The sequence below is a fragment of the Scleropages formosus genome, chromosome 6 (genome assembly GCF_900964775.1).
Source record: "Scleropages formosus chromosome 6, fSclFor1.1, whole genome shotgun sequence".
Classification (NCBI taxonomy): Eukaryota; Metazoa; Chordata; class Actinopteri; order Osteoglossiformes; family Osteoglossidae; genus Scleropages; species Scleropages formosus.
Window position 1 is genome coordinate 11862573 of NC_041811.1, and position 16287 is coordinate 11878859.

At 42.9% G+C, this 16287-nt stretch overlaps 2 protein-coding genes across 16 annotated transcripts in view; one reads left to right on the top strand and one right to left on the bottom strand.

Moving 5' to 3' along the window:
* Window positions 1-1540: 1540 nt before the first annotated feature.
* On the top strand, window positions 1541-16148 carry LOC108927201 (endothelial differentiation-related factor 1 homolog). 10 transcript variants are annotated; one of them, XR_003797777.1, is made up of 8 exons: window positions 1547-1811; window positions 5189-5240; window positions 5755-5915; window positions 6064-6157; window positions 7320-7512; window positions 7635-7684; window positions 10584-10808; window positions 11281-11356. XR_003797777.1 is itself a non-coding variant. In XM_018740324.2 (5 exons), exons 1-5 carry the CDS (start codon window positions 1734-1736, stop codon window positions 7379-7381), a joined length of 447 nt encoding a protein of 148 aa, XP_018595840.1. In that variant the 5' UTR covers window positions 1547-1733; the 3' UTR covers window positions 7382-7625. The 10 variants fall into 10 exon arrangements, 1 of the variants encoding a protein (XP_018595840.1); XR_001965567.2 differs by lacking the exons at window positions 10584-10808; window positions 11281-11356 and adding an exon at window positions 16087-16148; XR_001965565.2 differs by lacking the exon at window positions 11281-11356 and having other exon boundaries at window positions 10584-10975.
* The window catches only part of vav2 (vav 2 guanine nucleotide exchange factor), a 127872-nt gene continuing 121442 nt past the window's right edge, over window positions 9858-16287 (bottom strand). For 3 of the 6 annotated variants that reach the window (XM_029253192.1, XM_029253190.1, XM_029253193.1), the window contains 11 exons: window positions 16076-16164; window positions 15965-15978; window positions 15730-15751; window positions 15243-15370; window positions 15027-15098; window positions 14770-14831; window positions 14088-14204; window positions 13891-13978; window positions 13376-13499; window positions 11362-11448; window positions 9946-10657 (listed from right to left, as the gene is read on the bottom strand). In XM_029253192.1, coding sequence (XP_029109025.1) covers window positions 10395-10657; window positions 11362-11448; window positions 13376-13499; window positions 13891-13978; window positions 14088-14204; window positions 14770-14831; window positions 15027-15098; window positions 15243-15370; window positions 15730-15751; window positions 15965-15978; window positions 16076-16164 — 1066 coding nt within the window. In that variant the 3' untranslated portion in view covers window positions 9946-10394. The other 3 variants (XM_029253194.1, XM_029253196.1, XM_029253195.1) reach the window with 3 other exon arrangements.

The following is a 16287-nucleotide window of genomic DNA, read 5'->3' on the forward strand; positions in this document are numbered from 1 at the left end:
TCAACCAAATTAATGGGGAAATAGTACTAGGTGTCTGAGCAGTCTGCTTTGATTTGGCCTGGTTCTGTCCAGTATAATCTTCCAACAACATAAACCTGACAAAAATCAAGTTAACAAAACATGGATTTATAGATGCATCTCACACGACACTCAGAGGAAATTTCTGAAGACCTCTGGAGAAAAGCCGTAAAACCCTAACGGTCCAGACAGTGTTACACAGCCATTTCCAAGGCTTTAAACCTCCATCGAACCACGGTCAGAACCATACTCCTCAAATGAAGAAAGATTGGAACAGTGGTGAATCTACATAGGACTGGCTGTCCTGCCAAAAGCTCTCAACAAGCAAGGCTAAAGTCATAAAAAAGAAGCTCAAAAAGGACCACTGTTCGTGAGTCCGCAAATAAGAAAGACACTACGCCAAAATGAGATACGTTCGAAAGTGGCAAGGCAGAAACCCCTGCTCGGGAAAGAGAACACAAAAGCTCATCCTCAGTTCACCAAAAAGCACCTGGATGTTCTTAAGCCTTCTGGAACAATTTTCTGTGGACTAACAAATCAAAAGCACAACTTTTTCATGACATGGACCCCATTATGTCTGGCAAAAAACAAAAATGGTATTTTAGAGTGCATCTGCTGCCAGTCAAGCATGGTGGCACAAGTGTGATGGTCTGGGGATGTTCAGCTGCCACCGGACCTGGGTGTCTTGCTGTCATTGAAGGAGCCATGAAGTCCTCTTTGTATCAGAAAATTGTAAAGGAGAATATAAGGCCAATGGTGCTAAGTTGAAGCTGAAGTACAGCTGGATCATGCGGCAATACAATGAAAACAAACGCAAAAGAAAGTCAACATCAGAACGGCCTAGAGAGAGTCCCGACCTGAAACTGATTAAGATGTTGTGGCCTGAAAAGAGCTCTTTATGGTGGAAAACCTGGAAATGTTGCCGAACTGGAGGAGTGTGGCAGAATTCCACCGCAGCGATGTGAGATTGTGGTCAATAGCTACAGGAAGCGTTTAGTTGCAGTCATTGCAGCTAAAGGTAGTACTAAGTTATTGAGTGTAAAGGGACAAATTACTTCTTCATGCCTTCAACTACTCATTTCATTCATCTTCCACTCAGTGCAAATGATATAAAAGGGCCAATAATTGGATACTGATTTACATTTTTGCCTGCTTTTTGTTCTATTGAAATTTGGCTGTTTTACACCGGCCTCCGCAACGCAGTCCTGTTATGACCAAAAATAAATTCAGTTACTGTCTTACTCTCATTTGTGTCGTATATGAACATAAAAGATTGTTTGAAAAAACAAGTGTACACGTACCAGCTCAGATGTTGCATTTTAGAGATTACAGAGCGTTTTTTAAATTTCATTTTTGCAACACAAATAGGTTTTATCATAACTTGTTATATTGTTCAGTATCGATAACGATGAGGAGCAAAAAAAAGAATGTTTTCAAAATGAATTCAGCGTTCGGTAGGAATGCTTATTCAATTACTAGGGTACAGCAGGGTTATTACCGTGCCATTAAGCATTTTCACATGGGGTTTCTGGCATTTTCCACGGCGGCCACACCCGCCCAGTTCCCGCGAACCACCGCTGCGCGCAGTCCTGGAAAGCTGTGGGACACGGCGGACTGTTGGCTGCAGACACGTTAAGGCCGCATTTCACTACTGGGACTATTTAGCCGGTTAGCGCGCTGCCGCTGGGGTTTATTCTGCTCTTCGTCCGAAGAGTATGGCGGAGAGCGACTGGGACACGGTCACCGTGCTGAGGAAGAAGGGTCCGACGGCCGCGCAGGCCAAGTCCAAACAGGTAGCCTAGCCTAGCCTAGTGTAGCCTATTTTAGCTTACATTAGCCTAGCCTAGCCTAGCCTAGCCTAGCATAGCATAGCATATATTAGCTTAGCCGGCTAGCTACGGAGAGAGGAGACGGGGACTCAGCGGCCTGCGAGCCTCCCAACCTACTACGCCGGTGGTGCTCTTATCGGCGTCGGGGACTGTGGAAGCCCGCCAGTGAGCGTGGGCTAGTCAAGAGTCCGTGGATACACTGCTTTACAGTACAGTTTTAAATGATCGTTTTCCACTCTCTTCCATTCCTAGTATATTGCTGTTTTACTCTTTTTACTGCGTGTCATCGTCGCAACGCGGCGGAATGAATTACAATACATTCCTACACTGCGTTTTACATTGCTGTGCTGTTACATTTTTTTTTTTCATCATTTAAATTTCATCGTTATTCTGATGTTGTATTATTTGCTAAGCCTAACGCCGCGAATGCAATGTTTTACATCGGCGTTTTACATGGTGTTTACACCGTACAGGTGTCGCTGGAGGGAAGTGGAATGATGCGTTTAAAATAATTATTATAATAAGGTAAAGTAGTTGGTAAAATGGGCGTCCCCTTCTCGTGGGGGTCCAGAGGACGCCAGTGACAGCTGGAAGCGAGGAGGCGGTTCTCTGTAGCGCCTCAAACGCACACTGTGAGTGTTGCTCTGTGCTCGTGCTGCAGCTCGTGAGCAAAGAGTGACGCGGGACCCGCTTGAGCTCGAGTGCGAGGCTACCACACTCACTTCTCTGAAGGCTTTCCTTTAGATTTATGCGTTTAGCAGATGCTTGGATCAACTTATGATTACTTACCCATTTATACAGCTGGATATATATATTTTTTAAAACTGCATTTTAGGGTAAATACCTCGCTCAAGGGTACTACATCCGGAGGTGGGATCCAAACATGCAACCTTTGGGTCCAAAGGCAGCAGCTATAGCCAATAGCCCAGAAACTGATGGATTTTTATGATTTTCTGATGTTTTTTTTTTTTTTTGAGAAGACCCTGCAGCTCATCCCTTACTATGTAGCATGGTACTCTATGTTGTGGTCTCCCGCTACTCCTGCATTTTTACTCACTCTGCTACCATAACGTACATACAGGATCCCTGGTATTTTTCTCTAAAAATATCTAAAATGTCTAATATTTTGTTTTTACGCTTTTGGGTCCCAAAGAATAAATACGGGCAAGGTCACGTTCATACTTTTTCACCCAGACTAAATGATGACGCTTTGGTTGCATTAATAAAGGTTTCCATTATTTCTTATGGGAAAAATAGCCCAGCTATATGCTGTTTGCTATAAGATACACTTTTTCATCCATATTATCAGCCAATTGTAAAACAGGGGCCCCTAACATTATTGTTATTATTATTTAGCTGAAGATTTTCTCCGGAGCAGCTTACATTGGTAAGATTGTGCATTAAGACACTTCACATGCTACATTAATTTTACCCACTTATGTAGCTGGGTAACTTTCACTGTATCAATTTGGGGTAAGTACCTTTCTCCAGAGTACTGGTAACCGCTACACCACCTGCTGACCTACAAACTAAATGTAACTATAGAGAACCAAGTAAGAATGTTTTTAGTTTGAAGCCCACACTTCTGTTAACTGTCTTTTAAAAATGGGTAATTTTCATGAGTTCCATAAACTTCACAGGTAATCTTTTACACCCTGTGTGATGTTTCACAAAAATTACATTACGGTAACCCCCCCTAGATATGCCCTTTCAAGTTGCAGGAATTTGAGTTTACAAGGATTTTAGTTTAATACCCCTACTTGGGTTAAATATTACAATATTTTACAAGGTATATTTTTTTGTGTGTTCTGGTTCTGTACCAAAATATATTTGTTGGTATGGAAAAATGAAAGTAGTAGTAGACCAGTGTAATTCCTGGCAACTTTTGGAATCAAAAGTTGGTTGACTGAGAATATAACACATTCATGTCTGATCCTGTCACTTATATTGTGCAACATATGGAAGTATTACACACATTTGCAGTGACAGGTGCAACTTTATACAGGCAGTCCCCGGATTACGAATGAGTTCCATTCTTAAGTCTCTCTTTAAGTCGAATCTATACGCAATTCAGAACATTTGGGTACGGTTCGTGTCTGATATGAGTTAGTCAAATGTTTGTCTTAGTGTACAGTGTACCTTGTGCATAAAAACATTAAACACTCCTGGATACACTGAAACATCTTGAACATAATAGTAATTATAATCAGTATAACAACAATAATAATAAAAGGAACTACAGTATTTATAATTGAGAGCAATAGAAAGAGATAATAAATGTTACCACAGTATTTATAATAGAGAGAGACATTGGGACAGAGCCTTTTACATGCTCCATTATCTTTCGCTTTGTCCTATAAAATTGTCTTGATCTTTGACTGACTGTAGCCTAACACTTTTCCAGTGTTCGTTGATGTTTTGCCTTTCGCTTCATTATTTACACCTTAGTTTGAATTGTGATCATTTTCCTTTTCTTTGATGCATTACCATCACCTGCATAACATTCACCCTTTGGTGCCATGGTTAGTAGAGTAAAACAAAAAAATGAAAGCCAAATACAGTAACACACAAGACACTGTTCACAGCAATGTGGACTGACTGCAAAAAACAAAGTCTTGAGCCGACGGACCGCTGTAGACACAGAACGTTTTGATGCGGTTGCAAAGTAGCGCCCGTTTATTATTACGAATCGTATGTAAGTCGAATTTTTAATATAGTAGACTTTACTGGGGGTGGTTCATAACTACGGGGTGTACGTAAGTCGGATGTTTGTAACCTGGGGACTGCCTTTCATGTAACTGGGCAGCTCAGTGGTTTCACCTTGTAGTTTAGAGTTCACGATGGGTTCGAATCGATCCGGTACAAAGTGGCTTCAGATAACTTAGCGACTCTTAACAGCTCTTTGTGTGGGTGGTAGGTAGTTTTGAGGTATGTGTATGTGGGGGGAGGGAGCAGAGATGGAAACACTGCTCTTTGCACTAGCGATGACTGAAAATAAATGCAGGTTATTTTTGCTTATTGTAGCTAGAATTTATTTTCAGGTAAAGCAGTGCCTTGTTATATATGAACAAGAAAACCTGGTACTAAGTAATGTACGAAGTGGTGTGTCACTGCAAACCTTTGATTAGTTAAGTGCAGTATTGTGAATAAAGTCTTATTAAATAGTTTCTTTGGTGCAAATTTTACAAACTCAAAACAAAATCTTCTCAGTTGTTCGGTCCGTATTGAAACACTTGTGTTATTAGTGCTGAGCCACACAATTCACTCTTTTCATTTGTTGCTTCACTCTGTTTTGTTTCAGGATAAAATAATGTTTTCTTAAAAATGTTCTATTTTACTAGGCTATCATAGCAGCACAGAGGCGGGGAGAAAGTATTGAAACCACAAAGAAATGTAAGAATCCCTTGGACAGTTTGAACTTTGTGTGAAATGTGGCTGTCTGTCTATGCTGCACATACGATAATGACGATAATATACTCAGACATGCTGCATGTAAAATTAATGTCTTGCATGCATGGTGGAATCCCCATTTTGCCACCACTGAAATATCCTCTAAGCTCTCCCAAAATTACTTCTAAAAATGACATTTTTTACAGACTAAGAGAAACTGTTCAGTTGTGTTTTTAGTGTTTGTTGATGCTGTTTTTACTAAAATGATGTAAAACAGTTTTGGTAATTTTTTTGGGGGGGGGGGGAGTAGGACTCCTGCTAGGACTTTATCCTTAACCTTTTAGTTCACCTTTGCTGCTTTCGAGTCCAGTGTAGGGTATTATGTCAGTTGTGATGTGATGGATCTTCAGCAACGTGCTTCTTCTTCAGACTTTGAAAGCTTGCAGGCTGTTGAAGGCAGCATTCTGCGAGGATTGATCAGTGCATGACGCGATTTGTCTTCTGCTATATCCATCAGGGTCGGCAGGACAGAACAAGCAGCACCTGGTGACAAAGAACACGGCCAAGCTGGACCGCGAGACAGAGGAGCTGCACCACGAAAGAGTCTCACTAGAGGTGGGCAAGGTCATCCAGCAGGGCCGCCAGAACAAGGGAATGACGCAGAAGGACCTGGCCACTGTGAGTTCACCTTGGTCCTCGTCTCTGCCGTCAAGCAGATCCCCAAGATGATGGTCTCTTATCATCAGCCTTTAGTTCTTAGGGATGTCATGACAATAAAAGCTCAGTTTGTCACTGAGGTAACGATTGATTATTTACATTATTGTAGAAAATCAACGAGAAGCCCCAAGTTATTGCCGACTATGAAAGCGGGAAGGCCATTCCCAACAACCAGGTCATGGGCAAGATTGAGAGGGCCATCGGTGAGCTCTGGCACTCTGTGTCATACATCTGTTACCCTGTCATGTTGGTTACAATGTAGTGCTCATCTCACCGTTTCATAATAGTAACAATTAAGAATTTTAGCTGATGATTTCAGTTTTTCCTCTGCCTGCTTAGATTTCAGATTTGTGTTTGTATTTCGGTAAATTCATGCTTTAAACTACAGCTTTGATTTATCAGAAGTCAATACAGTCATGCGCTGCTTAACGCGTTTCGGTTAACGACCGACCGCATGTACGACTGTCGTCCCATAAGATTATAATGGAATGAAAACTTATCGACTAGCGACAACGTAGCACGTGTTACGCGTTCGTGGTGGTGCTGGTGTAAACAAAGCTACTGCGCTGCCAGTTGTATAAAAGTATAGCACATACAGTTATGTACAGTACATAATAGTTGATAATGATAAACACCTATGTTACTGGTTTATGTATGTACTGTACTTTTTGTTATTTCAGAGTGTACTCTTTCTACTTATTAAAAAAAAGTTTACTGTAAAATAGTATGCTGTGTTACACTGGCAGTAGCGTCATAAATCTCGTGTTTACTGCGTCTTTTGACTGCATCGAGGCTATACCATTTACGTATGTACAAGTACACTCTATGATGTTTGCACAACGACGAAACCGCCTAACAACGCATTTCTCAGAATGTATCCCCGTTGTTAAGCGACGCATGTCTGTAGTGCAATTCTGTATAAGCTGTATCACTGCAGCAGTGGAGGTTTAAAAGTTATTTCTCTAGCTGAAATTCCCTTTTCATCCAGCAGCTGTTTTGATCACTTTCACATTGCACCACCTGGTTCACTTGGTGAGATGTTTTTAATATAGCCTGTAGTCCAGCATTATTATTCAAGCTCTCGTCTGTTGTTTGAGTTCATAGGTAAATGTAACAATTTTACTAAAAAGCCTTTCCAAACCCCAGGCCTAGCTTATTAACAGCCTTGTTTATTGTGAGAATTCCCAATAAATTATTTTAAAGCATTGGTATCCTCCCACCTCCGGAATCCTGTTTTACAGAAATTCCTGCAATATCACATTCCTGTTAATATTGACCGTATTACTGCATTAGCAGCTTATTCAAGGTTTGCATTTTCTTTTTGAAGATATGCATGTTGATTGTTTTGTTGCCTGTTGTTCTTAGGATTGAAGCTGCGTGGAAAGGATATAGGACAACCCCTCGAAGCAAAACCCAAGAAAAAATGAGGACAAAGCCTCGAAATCAGCCCCCCTGCCTTCATCCCTGCACAGGAAACATCTCCGTACTTACCTCCATTTACCCACTAACCCCACTCCTTGCCCGGGCTGATCTGACCTGGTGTCTCCTTCAACATCAGGTGTTTTTCTTTAATGCGAATCTGAGTGACGAACTTAATTTCACACACGCAAAAAGGAAGAAATAGCAAAATAATGCAGTTCTGTAACAGTTTTGTTTTTGTAATGGCATTTCTCTTTGCAGTAGGAAGACTCTGCCAAGCTGTACTCATGGATGTGTTGGATGAAGCCGATGTAAGTGAGTGCACTTGTAAATACCGATGACGGGTAACGCTAAGCGGCTTTATACGTTAAAAAAGGAGAAAACGTCAGATAACGGAAGTGACGGTTTGTCATTTGTAAGCTATCCTAAATTATTCAGTTATGCAGAAGATGTGGCTTGCAGTTGACGTTGTCATGGCACTGGAATTCAGCAATTAAAGCAATCAAACCAGTCTAAAGAGAGATGTTTATTTCATAGTAGACCTCATTTTGAAGTACTCAACCATTCAAAAAAGTACACAGATAAGGTTTTTTTTTTTTTTTTTTTTGCAGAGGATTAACTGACAGGATCTGAAATGTCAATGACCACATGCAGTGGGTTTCTCCTTGACACGAACAGCGACTTGGCCCCCTTTGCTAAGCGAAGGTCTCCTCTCACACGGCCGAAATCACTGCTGATTGATTTCAAATTGTATCGGTTATTAGTTACTGGCCTAAGAGGGCCCCTGAGCCGGTGGAGTTTGCTTTGGAGCGTACAGAGAACGCCACGTCACAGAACAAGAGTGGAACTTTCGGCATTTTGAACGAACCTTGGTTTCTGGTTTCAAGGTCTCTTCGTGCTGTATGTAGGCTGTGCACTTGTCAGTGAGGGTGGAGAACCCTCAAAGTCTTACAGGATTAGCAAAGATTTGGCAGTATTGTCTGCAGTACGAGACACTATCCAGAGACTTGTACTTTAAGTCATGATGTGAGGAAGACGACCTGGTGCCGTTCTCATTCTTTTTTTTCCCCCGCCCCTTACCGTGGACCAGCATGAACTTTGGCACAGTGTGTTTGTGAGTCTGAGTGCTTGTCTGCACACTGGCACTCATCAGACAGAGACAAGACATCCGCCTTTAACACCGCAGCAGCCATCGCCCTATGGTCACTGATAAGGTGATAAAGGTAGGAATGAAAATGTTCTTACGGCCAAAAAGAGCAAACTCATGACCTAAAAAGGCCTTTTTTGCCCAGTGAGCAAAATTCCTTTTAAAATTATGTGCAAAAAAATGCATTTTTGTCATCCTGTACCTTGGTAACTGAACAAGATCCATGTGGATTTCCCTTATGAATTATTTTTACATACAGATCATTTTTAAAGTGCAGAGACACAGCTAAATTTTAGAATGTGTTGTCTTCGCTGCTTCAGCAGTTACCCTAGTCTTTGGGTGTTAACCCCAGAAGCGTTAACTGTTGGGTTAGTCAGCTGCCAAAGTTTTCCGTTTTACTGAACTGCAGAACACAACACTGATGACCGAATGAGGGGAAGGTCAATGGGCACAAGAGCTTTTGAGCTCTTTGAATTAGTTCAATGAAAGGATTAGAGCCGAAAGGCCTTCAGCTCCAAGAATGATGTTCAACTAGAACTCTGTCACTCATTGACCATCAGCTCTGAGTTTAGCTAACCAGACTGAAGGTCTAGTAAACCCTTCCTTGTGTCATCCATGGTCCTCTCGCCTCTTTTCTGCACTTGTTCTGGTCTCAGCAGGTTGGGAAGAGAGGGGGTTGCAGACCTGCCCGTTCGGTGGATGTAGATTTTTGAAATTCTGCCGCTAAGAGGAAAACGGATGTGGACTTCTTGGGCTCGTCTGCCACACTTTTCCAAGGCACCGGGTATTAAAAGAGGGTAGCTTGCCTATCAGCACAGAGACACCCTCGCAGAACATCCGTCTCTTCCCGTCAGCCTGCCAAGTCGTTGCCATGGCAACTAAGGCAAATTCTCTCAGCACTGACACGTACCATCCTCATTTCATTCCCTTGCTCTCGTACTGTTTCTCATTAATAAGGACCAACTCTGACAACCATTCATTTTGGTCCATTGGTAAAATAAATTATTTGTACTTTATATTACCCCTCCCCCATAGACCTGCATTTATTCAGCAGGCTCTGAAACTGTACAGCAAAGGAACATGATTTGCCCCTGACATCATGCCAGGCTTTTTTTTTTTTTTTGCCTGAAATGTGACTGTTCTTACTGCTCTGGGCAATAAAGCCACTAGTTCATGGAAATAAAACAAACATTTTGAAAAGCAGAGCAAATCCATACACAGAACAAAAAATATCACTGTAAAATCAGCTGAGGCAAGGTTCCAGAAAAATATTCAACAGGCAGTTTCCATGGAAACTTAGGAGTCCTCGCAGAGGGCTACAGAAGGCGTCTCTGGCTGGAGATTAATGTCGGAGCTTCTCCTCCAATCACTGCACTCCTTCTTCATCAACGTATGTCGATGGAAACCAGCCGACCTAGAAGGAAATAAATGCTGTTAGGTTGTTTTAGGAACCAGACACTTGCGGTAGTCATTTCAGGTTAACTGAAAAATTGCAATGATTTTGGTATGAAAAGTCATGCGTCTCTGCATCTTATTTATGGATAATCATCAAGATGGACTGTAGACAAAAGGAAAATTTGCAATGTCTCCTCTGATACAACAGTCTACACTTCCCTTTAGGTCTAACTGAAGTATTAAAAATTGTGGTAACTGAGCAACATATTAGGAAATTTAGCTTCTCTGACTGGTGTCTTTTCAATTTTTTTGTCAGGATTAGCTGGCCTCTATTGTAAATCAATCGATATTAATTTTTCAGCTGTACTTTGTTGCATTTTACCTATTTGCTAAAGTTCCTGTAGCTGCTTCATTAATTTGCGGAATAATGCACGAATGACGAAGCGCAGAGTATAAGCTGAAGCGTTAACTGTGATCAGTCAGTTTGGGGCGAGAACGTCAAACTTTGATAAACTCCTGTGAAAAAGTGACAGAGGCACAGTGTCCTGTTCACGGAATGAAGGGCGCCGACTTTGACGGTCGCTCACCCGCCCATTGGCCTCTCCCTTCCACCAGCCCTGGTCGCCTCCAATCTTGCTGTAGATCTTGACAATGTCTCCCTCCCGCAGGGAAAGCTCCCTCATGTCGCGCGCCGCAAAGTTGTACCGGGCCACCGCCGTGCTGACCACTCTGGGCGTGAACACTGCAGGGACCATACAGCACATCTCCTTCACACCCCAGTACAGCTTGCAAATCACTCTTAAGTGGCTCAAGTCCCAGAAGAGGTGCTACTGTAGTACCACTGAGCAACGTTTTTAACGACAGCTCTTCCAAATATCCATGTGTATAAACAGGTAAAAGTGCAAGTCACTTTGGATCGTAAAAAACTGGCATTGCAACATAAGAATGAGAACATCACATGGATTTTTGAGCACAGCGAGTTTAGTCGCACAAATACTGGGGCGGAACGGTGACACAGCGAGTACTGCTGCTGTCTCACAGCGCCTAGGTGGGTTCGATCCCCATTCAGTCAGTTTGCATGTTCTCCCCATGTCTGCAAGGGTTTCCTCCCGCAGTCCAAAGACATGCTGTTCAGGTTCTCCCATAGTGTGTGAGTGACAGAGAGAGAGAGTGTGTTCCACTGATGTATGGATGAGTGACCCAGTATAATTAGTGTATCTAGCAGTGTAAATCACTGCGGTGAATAAGGTGTGTGGGCTGATAACACTACATACAGTTCGTTGGAAGTCGCTTTGCAAAAAAGTCTCTGTTAAATAAATAAATGTAAATATGATGAATTTTTCTCATCCTTGAACTGATTTGAAGCAACGACAAAGAAAAACGGTGACAAAACGAAAGCGGCACACAAGACAAATGAGGAGCGAAAGGAAAGGAGGGAGAGAGTACCTGACCAGAAGGGGGCCGCGTTCTGAGAGGAGGAGAAGTTGAGGCCCTGAGGACTGAGGAAAGAGAAGTTGTAGGAAGCGGTGGGAGCTGCTTCCGCAGAGAGGCATGCAGAGAGGAAGAGAGCAAGATTGGAGAGATGGGAATACATCCATTACGCAGCAGAGGGCTCACACAGGCTCAGCTCCAGCATGGTGGTGCTTTCATACAGCATGTGATTTTGTGTTTGTGTGTATTTGCATATCTAAGAACAAAGCACAGGAAAATTAACAATAATAAGCCAGACTCAAGTAGCAACCAGCACATATTATGTTTAGGCTGTGTATATACACACACACACACACACACACACACACACACATATATATATATATAATATATATGTATATATACACACATATACATAGATGCACAAACACAGAGGCAGCCCTCAACTTACAACGCATGCGAGTTACAACGGCCTGGACTTAACAACAGTTATCCCATTAACCTAATACTATTTGAGTGTTAACATTTGGTCATAACACCTAATGATGACCACTCCATCTGCTGTACAATAACATTGGCCAAACACGTTTTGTTCTGGCATCCAACAGCGACTGCATTTTGCTTACACAAACTTCCATTTGTGATTCCCTTTGAGTTGTGTTTTTTTTTTTTTTTTTTTTAAATTTGGCACAAGCATGCAAAAAAGTGAGTGTTGTGGTGGTGCTGAAAAGAAAAAGTTAAAAGTAGAGTTAAAAATGAAAGTCAAAATAATAGCACAGCATGAAATCAATAAACTATACTGTATTTTAGTATTTGTATTCCTATTATTTTATATAGCACAAAAATGTGTGAAATTAGTGGAAAAAAATCCATTATACAATGTATCATTCACTCATGTTAAGTTTGTACAGGCATCCATCGATTTATAAAGTTAATCCATTCCTGAAAACAGTGCACGTATCAAAACTGTGGATACAAACAGCCCATTTCCTATTATTTTAAACGGGGAAAAATATTAACCCAGTCACAGTCCACCCAAAAACATCAAACATTTTTCCAAATGTCACTAGAACACTAAAACACCTATGTAACTATCAACCCATGATTTCAGCACAATACAAACCGCTTACGTTTACACGCTTATTGCTGTCGGTCATTCCCACTTTTCTTTTTAACAGCTCAGTTCTCTGCAGGATGAGTATTAAACGAGCATGTGGCGTTGTGAACAACTTTCTAAAACTACACTATGCTGTCTCCTTAATTATTCAATTAATTCCTTATTTATTCAGTTAAATAACGCACCCAATATGGCCAACAGACACTCCTGTGGAATTTTATACACTTCCAATCACACAAAAATCTCACATTCCTAACACACCAACACATCCGGATGCAGACGCTCCGACTATAGTACATTACTGCACTTCCGCTTCACTCGCGCAACGTGCTCCTTTTTTCTTTTTTGACAAGCTTTGAATAAATTTCATTATACTGATATATTCTTTGTTCTGTTAGTTGAAAATGGGGTACCAAAAGCCAAGAGCCATTCCGTTGTGAAATTCTGGATAAAGAAAGTTTGTAAACCGACGGATGCCAGTATATCATTACGGTTCATATAATAATGTGTAAGGGGATTTTCAACTAATGCAGAAGTCAACTTACATCGGGGGTCATCGGAACGGAATCTGTCGAAAGTCGAGGACCACCTGTACATATACTGTACGTACATTCACCACTATGTTGTATTTTGCTCTTTCAATGTATCCCAATATGAAATGAAGAATGAAACTGTGCTGTCAGGTCAGTTAAAATAGTGTATTGATTTAAGTTGCACTCATGTCATCTTGTTTGGGGCCACAATTTGGATTCTCCTGTTCTTCATAGGAGAACAGCTCAAAATAACAGATAATAGCAGTCAGGGATGGGGATGTGGCCAGGAACCGGGGAGTGGCCAGTGGGTGGGGCAATACAGGAGAGGGCGAGGTAAACTAGGGATGGTGCCAGGAAGTAACTTAAGCAGCCTGCATACCTGGGGAGCGCGTGCTGGTTCGAGAGGTGGAGCGGTCTCGGGACTTGTAGGGGTAGCGCAGTGTCGTGTCCAGCAGCTTGAAGCTCTCTTTCAGGGAGTGTGTCTGGTAGTACTCGACCAGTTCCTGTTGGGACGGACACACACACACACACACTCTCTCACTACCAACTTCTGCACTTGAAGCACTTGGACGTAAATCATTCTATAATTATCTAGCCAACTTTAACCAGATGTCGGGTTAATAACCCAATCGGCCCAAAGAGTAGAAAAAATATTATTTTTAGATTATATGGTGGCATAGTGCACAAAGGTAATACTGCAAGTGTAAAATGATAAATACAGCAAAAGGGTCCTTAAAGAAATAAAACATTACTACCCTCTTCAATACTTTGGATCGGGAATGTCCTCCCCAGGCAATGAGCGGAGGTAAAAGCACTTTGGAGAAAGCGTGAGCTAAATGAATAAAAAAGTACAGCTCGATGGTTCTGTTGATGGGTTTGGGCGGAGGGTCGTACCAGGAGACTTTCGAACTTCTTGGCTTCAGTGATGTGGATCCAGCTGTCTTTCTCCACAACTTTAATATGCTTCACCTCGTCGTTGAACCTGACACAGAAGAGACGTGCGGTCACAGGGAGCTCGACTCATCAGGAGAAGGGTGTGCGGAGGAACCAGGTTAAAAGCAAAGACTGGGACTGGGGTTGGGGGGGCTCACTTGATGCTGATGGCGAACCTCTCCGCCTCAGCCGTCCTCTCGCGAATCAGGTACGTGCCGCTGCTGTGGGATTTCAGCAGGTTGTCGGCTTGCTGCCGCTCCATATTTCCAGCAAACCTGAGGGGTCCACAGTGAGGAACACACTCAGCATGGGTCTCTCCGCACCACAGGGGAGTGTTTGGCTCTTTCTTTGCTGCCGCTTGCTTATTTATTTGGGAATATCGTTAATTAAAGGGCAGCACGGCAGGTAGCGCTGGTGCTCCACAACTCCTGGGCTCTGGGTTCAAATGCAGCTCTGCCTGCGTGAAGTTTGTACGGTCTCCCTGGGTTCATGCGAGTTTCCTCCCGGTTCCAGATGGACCGGTGACTCTAAATTGCCCTCGGAGTGTGCGTCAGTGAATGAATGGGCGTGTGCTTGCCCTGCCGTGGACTGGCACGCTTGCTGGCCCTTCCCTCTTACATGGCCATCCCGTCTCAGAGAGTGCACCCTGCTTCTTGACCTATGTTTCCAGGTTAGGCTCTGAATGACCACGACCCTGAATTGGAACAGGGGTTGTTGATAACGGACGAATGGATTTTTAATGGAGCGTTACTGGAAAGGATCGGGGTTAGGGTGGAGAAAAGGCTGGGTTTAAAACCCTTGTGTGCACGTACAATTGCACATTGTTTTCCGAGCTCTTACCATGGGTAACTGTAGTAGTCTGCGTCCCTGGAAGACTGCCGGCTGGGAACTGGCTGGAATGGCTGTGAACACAAACAGAGGTCTGTGCTGCGGAAATACAACGGGATAAATGGACGCCTTGTGCTCCGAGTGGTGACAGCAGCAGCGCGGGGCGTGGAGACTGCGCCAGGCTGGGGGGCGCTCATGAGTCAGAGCTCAGCCTGCACGACCCTACGTGCCCTCTGAAGGGAGGTGATCTTTACCAGGAGACACCTTACCTTTGGGTCTATGCAGGGTTTAACGCAGGAGCTGGGGAAATAGCCACTCTTCTGATTCTGAATCAGTCTTCCCTGGGGGGCATGAAGAGTTTCTCTTACAACATCCGACATCGTTCAGTTTTCGCACGTTAAGACGCTAAAATACTACGTTTCTATCCGGAGCACAGTTCATTCCTGCATTACGACACTTTGTGCATGTGAAGCTGCAAAATTTACCTCCCACCATGAGGTGTCAGGGTCTCCCTTTAACAGTTCAATGATGTCTCCCACCTGGAAAGACAACGCCGACTTCCCTGGGGGAGCGGGCGTACCGTGGTAATTCCGAATGGCCACCATCTTGGGACCTTAACAAAGGGGTGAGAGAAACCGTGTGAAATGAATGCATCTCAGAAAATGACGGTAATTATGTAGATGGAGCCGCACTGCTCGTTTTGTATTTGGGTAGATTTGTTTCACAGTTAAGTCATCAGTTGTAATGTGTGCCTACATATTAATGCACAGGAAAAGACCAGGAGTCCTCCAGTAGGGGGCAGTACAGAGCCATCTTTCTACTTGCCTGTATGCTGTATGACCTGTCATCATTTGGTGACTGGATTTAGCAAACACACATCATAATTTTAGAAACGAACGAAAAGAAATCATTAAAAGTGATGTTTGAGAAGTATTGCATAAATCTATACGGTGCCAAAGTCCGATTTCTTACCTGATGCTAATGGTCCCGGTTCCTGTAAGAAACACCCTTTTTTAAAAACCTCACATTAAAACCATTATTTGATAAACCAGCAGCAACACATGTTCTGTAATAACTAGTGAGGAAAAGCAAGCACCGACTTTGTTTAAAGAATCTGCTCCCAGTCTGAGGAAGTTAGTCATTCTAGGTCCAAAATAAAATTAGGAAGCGAGTTAATTGGTGGGCGAAATGGAAATGTCAGACTCACCGAGTCGTGAGGATCTGAAAAGAGGGGGGATGAAGAGACTGTAAGAGAAAGTTCCTCCCAATATTTATTCCACCAGAACAATATTTGCCTTAAAGTCTCTGTGCGACTTACTTATTCTGCAGATGGTGATGACCTCCAGACACTCTTTGTGGGCACCAGTTCCACACCTGGAGCAGTAGTAGCCCTGGTAGAAGATCCCCCTGAGAAAAGGACAGGAAGAGTGACACTCTGGCTTCCATCCAGCGCAAACTTCAATCCAGCCAAGAACGAAAAGCCGTTCTGCTAACCACGGCGGCTTATTAATTAGGAAAAGGTTGGCTGTC